Source organism: Tachypleus tridentatus, chromosome 10 (assembly GCF_004210375.1).
Source record: "Tachypleus tridentatus isolate NWPU-2018 chromosome 10, ASM421037v1, whole genome shotgun sequence".
Taxonomy (NCBI): domain Eukaryota; kingdom Metazoa; phylum Arthropoda; class Merostomata; order Xiphosura; family Limulidae; genus Tachypleus; species Tachypleus tridentatus.
Genome location: NC_134834.1, coordinates 173,459,276 through 173,474,484, shown reverse-complemented (window position 1 = coordinate 173,474,484; position 15,209 = coordinate 173,459,276). Strand labels below are relative to the sequence as shown.

The 15,209-nt window shown below is 32.6% G+C and overlaps 1 protein-coding gene across 9 annotated transcripts in view; it reads right to left on the bottom strand.

The window, feature by feature from the left end:
* The window catches only part of LOC143230938 (putative phosphorylase b kinase regulatory subunit beta), a 98,267-nt gene extending 90,209 nt beyond the window's left edge, over window positions 1-8,058 (bottom strand). For 3 of the 9 annotated variants that reach the window (XM_076465267.1, XM_076465273.1, XM_076465275.1), the window contains exons 1-2: window positions 7,415-7,551; window positions 4,782-4,982 (exon numbers count right to left, since the gene is read on the bottom strand). In XM_076465267.1, the coding sequence (XP_076321382.1) occupies window positions 4,782-4,968 (187 nt within the window). In that variant the 5' untranslated portion in view covers window positions 4,969-4,982; window positions 7,415-7,551. Of the gene's footprint in view, window positions 1-4,781; window positions 4,983-6,392; window positions 6,532-6,844; window positions 6,966-7,051; window positions 7,071-7,152; window positions 7,552-7,919 lie in introns of those variants that run through there. The other 6 variants (XM_076465268.1, XM_076465274.1, XM_076465269.1 and 3 more) reach the window with 5 other exon arrangements.
* Between the last annotated feature and the right edge of the window lie 7,151 nt (window positions 8,059-15,209).

Below are 15,209 nucleotides of genomic sequence, written 5' to 3'. Positions count from 1 at the left end.
CAGCCATGTGACCACTAGTACAGATTGCAGTGAAACAAAATCAACACACAGCCATGTGACCACTAGTACAGATTGCAGTGAAACAAAATCAACACACAGCCATGTGACCACTAGTACAGATTGCAATGAAACAAATTACACATGTACCCATATTTCAAATCTTCCCACCTGTACAGTAACCAAAAAACAATAACTTACCATTTTTGTGACTACATAATCTAAGTAGTGATGATAACAATTATAAATAAGAATCGTAGACATGAAAACTTTCTTTTCTAAAAGACCCTACCCCAATTCTCTCATCCACAATGCAGCTACCAAAACTAGTTCATACATACTCAGGACAAACACTCAACCCTACCAAGAAAGAACACATCAATCATATTTCACTTGTGCTAACAAACCCTCAACAAGAAGATCAAAGATGTTATACCAAACAGTTACACAATACTACTGAAGACTGTAATACTAACTCTTCTTTCAATGACTCTCACTATTATTTCTTACAGATGTGACAAAAACCTAAAAGAAATCCAGGTGCATAATCATCTTAAAACAAAATAATTATTCAGGAACTTGCACATAAATGAAACAGGTGTGTCACTTGTCCACATATAAAAAGTGCCAGAAATATATGATGAAAAATTACAATTTTCAAAAGAAAGCAACTCTTTACATGTACTACTGAATGTAACGTTTACTTCACAATTTGTAAAAAATGCAACAGTTTAAACACTGGACAAACAGGCTGTTGATTCTGAGATTGAGCATGAGAGCACCAAACCCATATTAAATTGGAGAATAATGATACACCTACAGGCAAACATTTTCTCATCAGCAACCATACAGTTGAGAACTTCAATTCTGGGACTTGTTACTAATCTAGCACACATAACAAAAAAGAAGTGGAAAAAGAGATTAATGAACAAGCTGGAAACCTGACAGTGATCTGGTTTAAATGAATGCTTTTCTTTATTATGGATTCTCATTTCTTCCATTGTTTGTTTCAAGTTTACGCTTTCTTGAACTGTAATATTTATGCACAAGATTTAATTTTGCAGAGATGTTTCACACTCAACATTCAAAATACTGCACATGCAACTTTTAAATTCTGTACATGTGCCTTTTTTATCATAGGCTGTACGATTTGATCAAGACCATTTGGTCAAAAAGTCTTCCTCTTCAAATAATAATAAAAAAACAAAAATGTGACTTAAGTTGTTCATTTTTTGCATTTAAGTCATGAACATAATTCTTGTTCATAAAAGCAAAATGTATCAAATTATTATCATTACTGTTAGTAGTTCATGTTTATTACACTGAAGAACAGTTTGCATAACATCTTTCCTAAGTGAAAACATGTTTAATGCATCCAAAAAAGTAACGTTACAGTAGTAACACAGATGGTTTTGAGAATTAATGACAGAATATTATAATTTTTAGAATCATCAATACAAAGATTGTAAAAGTTTGTTTCCACTATTAAAACTATAAACATGTTTACACATATAGCCAATTTTCATTCTAATGTATCATTATTAAAATAAAACTGGTAAAGGGGTAATGCAGCTCTTAAGGAATTTGAGGACTACACATTAGTTGAGGTTGCTTACCCCTGATCTAGGCTATCATGTAGTTTTCAAGGGTCTTTTGATTTTGCATGTTCTATTAAAACAGCAGCATACATTTTAATCCAGACTCTGATACATACTAGGTAAATAATCATTCTAATTTATACATTAATTGATTAAAGTTATTATCAATATAAAAATAAACAATTAATTTATGATGAATTTTTCTTCACATTATGAGAAATACAATTTTTTTTACATTAACTTAAATGTGTTTCATTTTCCCTAGACCAGTAAACTTTAGTATTGAAATTGTCCAGTTCCACATAAATACATCATTAGTTCAGCTATATTCTAGTCATAATCTTACTTGTGTACAAGTAGTAATGGCATAATCTACCCATGTACAGTAATACTAAATAGTTATGGATTAATTAGTTGGGAGTTTTAATGTGTAAAATTAATAAACACAAGTAATCCAGATTGAATTCTGTATTTAAATTTTGTCATTTGGAAAATTAATACTTATATTGCTGTTACCCTATGAGATTAATATGCCTCAGTGATGACTCTCATATTTACTACACAGACAACAATACACATTTATACCTGCATACACATATTAGACTACTGCTAAATTACAGTTAAAGTAATAACACACTTAATTGTTTACATATATATGGATATATACAGACACACATACACACAAGCATGGGTCTTTAAAAAGCAGTTCTTCAAACTGGGCATTTAAAAATATACATGTATTTTCTAGGATAGAAAAGAGAAGCATGTACAACATCCTAGTATAACAATTAAAGTATGTTTCATTCACTGCTTTCTTATTCTTCAAGTTCACTGGACAGTTATATGACAGTTCATATATATGTTAAATATTAAATATAGTTAAAATTTTGTCATTGTCAGTAGTTCAAAGATAAAAGTTATCATTTATTTTATTTTCAAGTGACATCCTGGAAGTATCTTCTGAACAGTCTCCAAAAGCTGAACATTCTTACTTGAAGAAGTTCATCATAGCTAAACATAATGTTCCAAATAAGGTCTAATCAGCACCTTATGGAAGCTAATAACCACCTGTGACCATGACTTATATTCAATATTTTTAACTTGTATAATTAAAACCCTGTTGGGCTTATTACCAGTTAATGTACAATGTCTAAGATGCTTTAGAAATTTTATAATAGCTGTGTGCATTATCTTCAAAATATGAAGTGGATTAGCAAATCTTTTTTCAGACTCTCAACCAAACATTTTTGTACTCTCAATAAAGGTGCTGTCATTTATAGTACTCATCTTCTTTGACAGTGTTTTGTTGAAATAAATAACGTTCGACATTGTTTTACTCTTTTTTTTTTCATCCTTCATAACTTAGTCAAATTCTGTAAATACAGTTTACATTTATATAATGCATTTTTTGCTCAAATCTCCCATTATTTTGGGGATTATGCCCAATTACTGTCAGTGAAATCAGTGCATCTGAGAAAACCACAATGTAAAACTAACTTGTACAATGTCTAACTTCTACCTTTAAATGAGATGTTGGCTAATCTCCAATTTTCTAGCACTTTAACAACTTTTCATTGATTCATTATGAATTAAGATAAACAGTTCATAAAGTTGTTCTATGTTCCTTTCATTATCATAAGCCTATGATAAATATGTTTCAGTTTTCTAATGTGTAACTAATAACTTTAGCTTGATCCTAACTTAAGTCACTGAGGACATCAGTTATTTTTTCAGAGATATACTTTTAAAGTTCATCTACATCTTCCATAGTAAAATCTTCAATTATGAACCATAACCCTTCCATCTGCATTTTTAAATGCCTAACACTCATTTTAACATTGTTTCCCTTTAAAAAGGTATTCACTGATAGTGTGTTAACATTTTTCACTGCTTGTTCCTCACACTGCTAATATCATGACATTTTTACTCCATAACTCCTTTTTAACCACTTCTCTTAGTGCTTTAATTGGCCACAAAGCCTTAGAATCTGCATTACTAGACCACCATCCTTAAGATATGAACGTAAATTATACGCAATACAAAATGAAACAGGTTGACAGTTTTTTTAATACAAAGGTTTATTCAATTCGTTGTGTATTAATTGTATGCTAGTAGTGTTTTAATTTCCTAAATTTATAATGCTATTTCTTCATTTTCTTTTTTGTTTAACTGTAATATAAAAAGCAAAAAAATTATCAACATTAAATTTCATGTAATAAAATTAAACATATATTAAAGTTTCAATTTCCTTGTTTGATTATGGCAAGTCTGAATAAAACCAGTCTTAAAAGGGATGAATTAAAGTTTTGAATATGAAAACTTACAACGACAGGGAATATGTTACTTTAACATTATTCTCCAAGATGAGCAAAAAAACATCAAATTTCAAAATTAAATTTATAAGTTGTCCTTCACCACATACCTAGCCACTAACAGTTTAAAATAATTAAAATTTGTAAAACAAAACATTATAAAAGCTAGCTATTCCCCAAATGTAAACTTGTAATAAAAATAATTGTGGAAAAACAAGACCACTAACAGATTTTTAAAGCTTAAATGATTGTTCCTAATATTTACATTCACATTACCAAACTTCCCATTCCACCATACAAACCACTACCAAAGCAAATTATCAAACTTCACCTTCCAACACCAGAATACAACAAATTATTACTTTTCAATCTAAATCTTCAATCCTCTCTTAAAAGATTCACAGCTTGAACCCAATGTCATTTTAGTATCCCACCTCTAGATTCTTCCCTATATGTTAGTATAATACCAGTTGTGAAAATGAAGCAACTAAAAGAATCTTTTTGCTCTAATTTTTTTTAATTCTTACAAGTAGAACCCACAATATATTTAATCTCTCTCTCTCTCTCTTTACTGTGGTAAACCATACAACACAAGTTGTTTCACATTTAAATTTTCTTTAAAAAGATTTTTCTTCCTTGCCCTATAGCTTAACATGAAAGAATAAAATATAACAAAAAATAAAAGATTTTATTGATATGGTGTATGATTCATATGGCAAGAAATATGGAATATAATTTTTTTTTCTTCAGTTGGATAATAAAATGCTTGCTCTTAATGTCAAATAGCAAAATTTTAACATTACTATCATATTTATTACTATTTATATCTTAAAGTCAATTTATAATATCCTCACAAAATAAATAATAAATATACTTTGCCCATAATATGAATCCAACTGTCGAATTGTGTCGGCATAATTTGCAATCTTGAATTGTTCTATTTCCATCTCAGTGAGACTGCTCTGGCGACCTCGGTATTGTATTAGTGCTGGAGATGGATTAGGAGATTTTGGTTTCATGTTTGTTTCAACAGCACTCTTTGAAATTGAAGATCTGTGCATTTTGTATGGTTACTCTGAAATCAAGCCATGAGAAATCATACGAGTCAATATTATTCACTTGATAACACAAAAACATTTAAAACAATACATATGCAACAACAGACTATTTGGTTTCTCCAGGCTATCCCTGCACACCACACTTAAGGAACAAAAATCTGAAACCATAACTTAAAATCCACCATTTATTTTTCAAGACATCATTGATTTTCCTTTTGCAAGATAATAGCCTCAACTACTGCTGGAGATATCTTAATCTATAATCTGATAATCCTTTCAAAAACTAATCTTAACAAGTGCCTAATCTGTCTTCTCTAGACTTTAAAACATCTTCTAACTCTTCAATATTAAGAACAAAATATTCTCATGTCTTTACCATAATGATCCTTCAGATAATCTTTTACGCTTTGAAATCATTAAATCTTAATTATCTTCTCTTGAGAGATTTTTTTTACCATATCCCCATATGATAATCCATTCACAGAATCATCCTACTAGCCCTAGTATAACCCCTTTCAAATAAGTTAATTTCCATTCTTAATTAGAGAATTTTTTTTTTAAATAGCTGTAACAGAGCAACTCTTATCTGTTCACCATTTATTAATATACTAAAAATGAATTGTTATATCTTTTCATATATACTTTAACAACAAAATAAACTTCATAAAAAAATCCAAACTTCTGAAATACACATTTCACTTTATTGTAAAGCTCATTCCATCAATTTTATTTCTTAGTTCTAGACAAGTCAATACTGCTTTACTATTTCAGAGATGGGTAATATTTTATAAGCACTCAGATTAGCAATTTATGTGCATCTTACTGACACATAGAATGAATATGATTTACACGTTTCTAAAAGGTAGCCATAAATACTATCTAACAAAATTTATAAGTGTAAATTAAATGATGCAAGTAAGATATTTGAAAAATTAAAAATTACACATTTCACCTCTTCACAGACTAAAATGAGCATTAGTAAGAGAAATTAAATTTGGACCAGTATAGAAATTAGCATAAAATATACAACCAACCTTAATACACAGTATAAAATTTTAAAAAGAGATCACCTGTTGGTCCATCCCATCTCAAAATTTTATCTATTGAGTTTGGTTGTATATTTTATGTTAATTTTTATAATAGTCCAAATTTAATTTCTCTTACTAATGCTCATTTTACAATGTAAAGAAGTGAAATGTCATATTAATTATTTCAAATATCTTACTTGCATGATTTAATTTACACTTACCAATTTTGTAAGATAGTATTTATTGCTACCTTTTAGAAACAAATAAATCATATTCATTCTTATATGTGTGAGATGCACAGATGCTAATCTGAGTGCTTATAAAATATTATAAAGAGAAAAATTATATTAAATCAAGCCCTTATCAACAGAATCAAGCATTTATTAAGCTTTCCCTTACCTCCCTTAAAGTTGTCACAATCACAACTGAAGGAAATCTATTCAAAGGTCAGCAATACCGTTTGACAAATAACGGTTTTAAATGAAGGTGACTCCTACCCTGGTAAAACATATTTTTATCTCCTAGCAGACCTAGTCCAAACATTCATACCATTAATTTTAAAATAAAAATGTACGATTACAATCAGTTTCATTACAACTTGGAATTTGCATTGCTTTCATTCTGCTTTTAACTTAAAGTATATTTGGTCAATACGAAATAAGAAAATATCAATTGGTCCGGCAGTTCATTCAACAATCCCCCCCCCTAAAAAAATTAAATTCAGAACGTAGGTGTTTGGCTGAGTATGCACATTTTTAAATTAAATTTAAAGCATAAATTCAATGTAGAGGACATGGGGGCATACCCCCAAGAAATGAAAAAATATTATAATTTACAGTTGCTATATCTACCATGTAAAAGTTGAGATAACATCCCTGGTTCCGATGCCTCTGTAATTTACATAATTGTTATTTTCATGTTATAGCTTTATTACGTACGCCTTCATCTTACTGGTTATTATTCACGAGTTAATTGTTTTACGATAACCGGATTAAAATAAATAAATAAAAAATGCTGCCGGTACATCTCATCCATAAAACCCACTTCTATTTACTTACGACTCGCTAAACTATCACTCAATACGAACGAATAACGAAGATCCCGTTACAATGTCACTTTGTTTCACTTCCACATACTTCACCAAATTGCTACATCTTACCTCTTCGTTTTACCTTTATCAAGCTTCAATGTAAAATATCAGTTCCAAACCTCGAAATTAAGCAAAACTTACAAGTGCGGCTCGTTTAAATAAATAATGTTAATCGTATCAATTTTAAAGTTGTAGATCTACTATTTCAAAACACATTTGAAATACAATTAAAATAACAGTGATTACAATTATATTATAATAGCATAGGTCACTGAAGTAAATATTAGTTTATCATGAAATAAAAACCAACTTGACCTACAACAAAGATTACCTTTACAATGTCTTTAAAAATTTGGCAGCGATTCCAATTAATTCTCCCTTTACATATATTTAGATAGAGAGTGAGAGAAAGTGAACGGCGTAGTGAGAGAACTTCTTCGAAAAGTAAATTTAGTAGCGACGTCTCAGTAATTTTTATTGTTACTTGTTAACTTCAGCTTCAAAAACTAGATTGAATCCTTTATTAAAGTATTTGTTTATGAATAACTTCACTTTTTGACCATTATAATCCATAAAAGTAAGCAGGATTATACATAATATCCATAAGAACAATAGGCAAATGTCACCTATGAACACTATAACGCTAAAAGATATCAATGAAAATATGCATGACTGTGTTTTTCGTCTTGAATTTTAGCATCGATACTTCACACGTAATTTTGTGAAATTACCATATACAGGCACGTATAAACCGCGGAGGCGAGAACCTTCCAATATCGAAGAAAGGGGGCTGGAATATTTTGAACCGTTTCAATAATATCCCTAAAAAATTCTACCTTTTCAGCCTCTTCCTTGGTAAATGAGCAGAAATTATTACTGTAATGTCAATGAAATTTAAGTCCGTTTTACTTTACCATATATACAATTATTACTTTATATATTTTACCGGTCCCTTGAGAAATTCAAGAATTATTACAAATTACGGCAGCGTGTTTCGGCTTACGTCAAATTTGAATCACGCATACTGGAGTAAGAATATCTACCAAGTAAGAATTTATTTTACAAAATGATTTAAAAATAATTGATAAAATCTGTAAAAATCATGTTGTGCGTTTAATATACATTATGTTTAATTAAATTATTTATTGGGTTGTCTTCACGTTTATATTACGTTTTGTTATACATTTTCTATTTAATTAAAACGTTTGTTTATTTAAAACTGAAGTTGAGCACAAAGCTGCATAATAAACTATTTGTTCTGTTCTCACTACTTACATCAAACCCAGGTTTCTAGAGTTGTAGGTCCGCAGTCAGGTGTCTAGAGTTGTAGGTGTGCAGTGCCACTGGGGTTCTTGATTAAAACGATTCGACAGTATGAAATTTATTAAGAGCATTTTCACTCTTAGGTTTAAAAATATATTTTATTCCTAATTGTAAAATGGAAAGTCCTACTCAATCTTTTTTGGTATGCCTGCGAATTTATAGCTCTAGAAACCGGCTTTCGACACTCGTGGTAGGCAGAGCACAGGTAGTTCTTTGTGTTTAATAACAATCATAAACAACAAACTTTTTTGAAATAAGCAAATTTCTCATTTCTTTTCATTGGAATAAAAATTAAACTTGTGGAGCTTAAAAGAACGAAGACATTGCAAGTCTCCACGCTAGCTAATTTTTAAAGGAATTTAGATAAATTTAAATAGTAAAATTATCAACTTATTATATTGCCAAAGCATAACGGTCGAGTGAATATTTAAGACGTCGGATTTGAAGCCCATCTAAATTTTTCTACTTTGTTTACTTTTTTGTAATTAAACATACAGGTACAGAATGGGCAATCTGTGCTTTGCCCACCGCAGTACGAGGGCTGTTCAAAAAATACGCGGACTGTTTGAATTGCGCGGCTCCAGTTGGTTCCAGGGGAATCCGCTTGGTGTCACTAGGTTTACACAGATCAGCTGATTACGACGCCATTTCCCGGTTGCAGATATCTTCATTTGTGTATTAGCTACGCGGTTTTAAGTGAAGTGCGATTTTTTCGTTTGGCGGATTTCAGAATGAATGACCTGAAGGAGCAACGACTTGCTGTGAAATTTTGTGTTAAACTTGGAATATCTGCGACTGAAACTTTTGCTATGCTTAACACGGCTTACGGTGATGTTGCTATGAAGCGTACGGCATGTTTCAAGTAACATGAACGTTTTAAGGATGGTCGACAGTCCATTGAAGATGATGAGCGTCCTGGACGTCCTTCCACGTCAACTGACGACCCACACGTCGACAAAATCAACACCCTGGTGCGGGCAAATCGACGTCTGACTGTCAGGGAGCTTGCTGAAGAGTGTGGGATATCAGTTGGATCTTGTTACGAGATTTTGACCGAAAAATTGAAGATGCACCGCGTTGCTGCGGAATTCAGCCCTCAGAACTCGTGAGGTTTTGGCCAAACACTCGATCACTGTTCTTCCCCACCCCCCTACTCACCTGACCTTGCTCCTTGCGATTTTTTCTTGTTCCCCAAACTCAAAAGACCCTTGAAAGGAAGAATATTTGAGACGATTCCCGAGATTAAGGCAAATTCGACGAAGGAGCTGGAGGACATTACAAAAGAAGCGTACCAGGACTGTTTCAACAAGTGGAAACACCATTGCGATAAGTGTGTGCGTTGGGGAGGAGAGTACTTTGAACGGGTCCCAGACCTGTAACTTTTTAAATAAAGTACATTTTGTTTTATGACGTCAGTCCGCGTATTTTTTGAACAGCCCTCGTATGTTTGTATACAGTTAAGTACAAAGCTGCACATTGGACTATCTGTGCTATACCTACCACAGGTATTGAAACATGGTTTCTAAAGTTGTAAGTCCTGTTACATATTATACTTTACCTTGGATGTGTCCCCATTTTATCATGTTACGTACTTTGTATACTACGATTTCAAATAGCTGGAAATTTTAACATAGAAGTTAATTGAATGTTAATATGTGTCAAAGTTATGATATTTACCAACAAGATTGATACACACAATTATATTTTAATATACAAACATCAATACAATTTATAATAACGGTTATTACAAATAGATAATACAAATAATTATTTATATTAAAAAAATTTACAAACTTGCAAAAAAATATTCAGTCTTTTATGTGGTCTGGAACTTAACAGTTTATCGACGGTCCAGGTCCACGAGGCGTAAATTACTTTTATGTTTATATACAGATACACTTCACTCTATTCTTGTTTGGCCTAACGCGGTTTACAAGCTTACTTTTCACAAAGGAAGATAGGTATCTAATATCCTCGTAGAAATACTAACGTCCGAACTTAATTATCAGAAACTGAACGTTTCCTAATGTTCGAAAGCTATAAACGTTCCTGGTCAAATTCTGTAGTTTTCCGATTAATAAGCATTAACCACAATTATAGCTTCCAAGGCTTATAGTATAGTGACTGTAGCTATTGTAGCTAACCAACAATATTTTATATTACTGTTTCTCCGCTGGTTTTGTACCAGCCATGTGAGATTCTTCAACTTACAACAATATTCGAAGACATGCTAGTATTTTCGTAACCACATATGGTTGATTCTTGCTCTCGAGAATCTTCAACAAATTTAGAGAATAGTCAAGACTTGCACAATACTCATCCAACAATGTACATCACATGCATCAAACAGAAACAAACGTATATATTGAAATAAATGCATAACAGTAACTCTGTTACAGTCCACAGTCATACCCCTATGCCACTGTGGAACCCTTAACTTAACAATTATTTTTTAGGAGTTAAAGTAACCAGATCTTTCTAATGTTCAGGGCCAGGTGGTTAGAGCGCTCAACTTTCAATCTGAGGGCCGCGGGTTCGAATCTCCGTCACACCATACATGCTCGCCCTTTCAGTCGTGGGGGCATTATAATGTTACGATAAATCCCACTTTTCTCTGGTAAAAGACTAGCCCAAGAGTTATGGATATGGATATTGATGACTAGCTGCCTTCCCTCTAGTCATGCACTACTAAATTAGGGACATCTATCGCTCATAGCCCTCGTGTAGCTTTGCGCGAAATTCAAAGACAAATAAGAAAATATGAAAACCACTAACACTAAAATATCTTTAAAAATATTACCAATTTACTTTAATTCTAATTGTATTACAGTAACTTTGACTTTTTCTGTAAACCTTCGGTTCTGCCAACACAAACAACTAAGAAAAAGCGACGTTACTTGTATATTATATAATAATAAGCCTATGAATTATATTTGTTTGAAACACACGATGCATTCGTATAATGTAATGTATATGTTTTTATGCCATATTCGTGTGTATTAATATTCATGTGGGTTATGACAAAAATGATATGACGGAAAATGATAAGAGTTTGCTGGGTAGTGTGAGAGGGCAAAGAGAACCACAAATATCATGGGTGTTTTTTAATAAGTTGATGTGGAAATATTTTTTGTGGAAGTTCCTTAATTTTGCTAGCACCTTTCAAGACAACACTGTAACATTTGCAAAGAGGTTGGCAATAAGTAATGACGGAAGCTACACCTGTTGGTTGAAACTAGAGGCTGTGTTGGATCTGACTGCTACCTCAATCAAGTGCAGCAGCCATCTTGCACTCAAAGTTATATGGTTGGTCCAGAGAACTATGAACTAAGTGTTACGTGGGATGTGCTAATACATTGGCAAGCTGAGATTTCAGTGGACAATGGAGCATCCAGAACTTTTATCATCACTGCTACATATAAGACGCTTCATTTTTTGCTATCACTTTGAACAGTTAATACATACTTCTTTTTGGCAAGCAGTGACCAGCTACACATAAGTAGAAAGATCATCACTAACAGTATCTTGGCAACATTATGCAGGGAATGAAAGTAGGTATGATCGTCTCGGCTGACTCGCGATCGTCAGGTCGCGGGTTCACATCTAATCAGTGAACATGGTCGACCTTTCAGATATGGAAGCATAATAACAAAATGGCAAATCTAACTGTTACTGGTTAAGAGTTGACTAGTTATCTTCCCTCTAGCCTGTCATTTCAAAAGTAAGGATGGTTAATGTAGATAACCCTTGAGCTGCTTTGCATGAAACTCAACAAGAAAAGGAGTTTATGTTAGCTTAAAGAGCAATCTGTCTAAAAGAAGTTCTATTGTCCAGTGCTATACTATAACTATGGGTATTCGAGTATTCAGCTTTGAAATGAAATGGTCCCGGACTCAAACTAACTGTACTGCTGGCATCACAGTCACTATGTTGTGTTTAATTATCCGAAAACTCTAATTGAAAATGTGCAAACAACCTTAACTCATCTCAACATTGAAGTATAAATTCAGTGAACTACTCAAAGAGTCTGTTGACGTGTTTGTGGGACAAGAGTGTCAATTTCATGTGACGCATAACCAATAAAAATGAACATCACAAAAACGTCTTTGCAGATTCAGGAATATAACCAGCATTAAAACTGAATGGATAACGGTATTTAAACATGAACTCCACTTCTTATAGGCACTTTTTCTCTATATATGTTACTCCCACACACACGTTGTGTTGACAAAATGTCCCAATAATCCTGATTTCAAACTTTCTTCTTTCTAGAAATTTATGACCACTCGTATTTCACATCAATCCACTTTATTAGTTCACTCGCGAGTTTTTGTTTTTCATTACCAGATTTGTTTGTTTTTTGTTTTTGGAATTTCACACAAAGCTACTCGAGAGCTATCTGTGCTATCCGTCCCTAATTTAGCAGTGTAAGACTAGAGGGAAGGCAGCTAGTCATCACCACCCACCGCCAACTCTTGGGCTACTCTTTTACCAACGAATAGTGGGATTGACCGTACATTATACGCCCCCACGGCTGGGAGGGCGAGCATGTTTAGCACGACGAGGGCGCGACTCTCGGATTACGAGTCGCACGCCTTACGCGCTTGGCCATGCCAGGTATACCAGATTTGTTCAAACTATGGTAGTTGTAAAACCAGAATGTATCAACATATTGCAACGTTTCTCATCAGTAGCTTCCTTTAAATAATTAATTATTTGTTTCAATTGCGAAAGATGAAATACTAACTACTTAAGACCAACTAATTCTCGTTTTTATATGTTAAATTAGCTTATTATTATTTAATTGTGCTCTAGGAATCATCCTTAAGGTATTGTAGCCTTTATTCGTTATGTGTTAATTACTCACCGTCTCTGTTATAATGTTAATATTTTCTACATTTATAACAGTTTATTTTATCTGTCCTCCTTTTGGAACAAATTTTATTTTCTACAGGGTTTTGTCTGCAGTTTCTAGCAGTATTTCATTTTGAAGTTCAGTTGAAAAACTTATCATTCTGTGGTTGATTTATCCTGAGTAAACATTTCACTGATTAATAGCTTGAGTTTTTTTTTTTATGAAATATAGCAAGATTTTAGTTAACAGTACAAATATGTTGTATGCAGCAAATCAGATGTGTTACTAAAGTTTTTGTAATAAATGTATGTGGGTGAAATGCCAACAATCATCAATTGTGTGTTAAAACGATTTAATTTTGTGGAGCATTCATTTTCTCCCTCCCAATCTGTTTCTTATACACATACACGCCAATTCTCTAACTCTCGTTTACTGAAGAAAGCTGGTGATTTCTCTCGAACATGCACCTCCACTACCTCAACTAAATAGGCTTACTTCAGCCATATATTTTGCTTTCCTTGCGTGTACTCGCAAGAATGAGCAATGCGATAACTTTACAGAAGCGGTTCGTATCGGCAAATTTTCTTTTGCGACAAGAGAATAAATTAATTCTTCATTAAATGGAACGTTAATAGTTAGAATACGATGAAAACAACATTTAGCCACACAACAGAAATTAGGATGCCATAAAACTGGGAATTTTGTTTTCAAAACTTGAAATTTTATACAAAGCACATGCAATAAGCGGGAGCAATGTACCTGCTTTGATTAAAATAGCTTTATTTTTGTTTGTTTGTTTTGGAATTTCGCACAAAGCTACTCGAGGGCTATCTGTGCTAGCCGTCCCTAATTTAGCAGTGTAAGACTAGAGGGAAGGCAGCTAGTCATCACCACCCACCGCCAACTCTTGGGCTACTCTTTTACCAACCAATAGTGGGATTGACCGTATAGTTATAACGCTCCCACGGCTGAAAGGGCGAGCATGTTTAGTGTGACGGGAATTCGAACTCACGACCCTAAGATATTGATGTTAATAAAAATATTTAGTTAGATAAAGAAATCATTTGTGTGTATAGAAAAACAATGCACTCTCAATGTAATCTGAGGTTAACAATTCACTCATAAATTTTAAATTTACGTCCAAAAATTTGAATGTTAGCCATTATTGGATTAAAAGCGGAGTAGCTTAGTTTTTGTCTATTCTTTATGATGTAAGGTTATGTGCGATTTCCTTCCTTTGTATTATCGTTACTTTAATATTAGAAAGGTTTCTTTATTCTTTCGTCTTAGCATAAGGTGATGCGTTCATTTTCTAACAATTATAAAGTTTTAGTAACTGTTGTTTTTGAGCTTCATTCTAGAATGTATATTACTTATTTATTACTCTTTTATGTAAAAATACGTAATAAATGTTGTTTTGTGTATCTTATTTGTTAAATATTAAAGGGTTGTAATTGCCTCAGAAAACGTATACATTTATGATCTGTGTAATTAAACAGTTTCTCTCTACATATTTTGTATTGTAATTTGAATTTAAAACGTCAACACTTCACGCATTAAACAACTTTTTTTTCTGTTTTGTTCTGTACTATTTAATTAGCGGTTTGTTAGTTGAGGTCATTTGTTATTCCTATGAATCTCTTGTGCAAATAGTTATTCAGTGCGTTGCCTCTCATGTTATGCATCCAGTATGACTAAAGCTTGTGATTGTTTATGCAACTTTACTGGATTGCAGATTTTGATTTTAACACTGATAGTACTTTAAATCGATGTGGGTTTGAAGAGAAGACATAAATGGGGTAGTAGTAGTAGTGAGCAATATCTCACTTTCCTGAGGTGTATACTTTTTAAAGTTCTACTTCAAAGCATGTGGAGTCTGGTTCGGGTCATGTGATTATTTAGCCATCTGTTATTTTCTGTAGGATGATTTGATCAAAGAATAAATTGC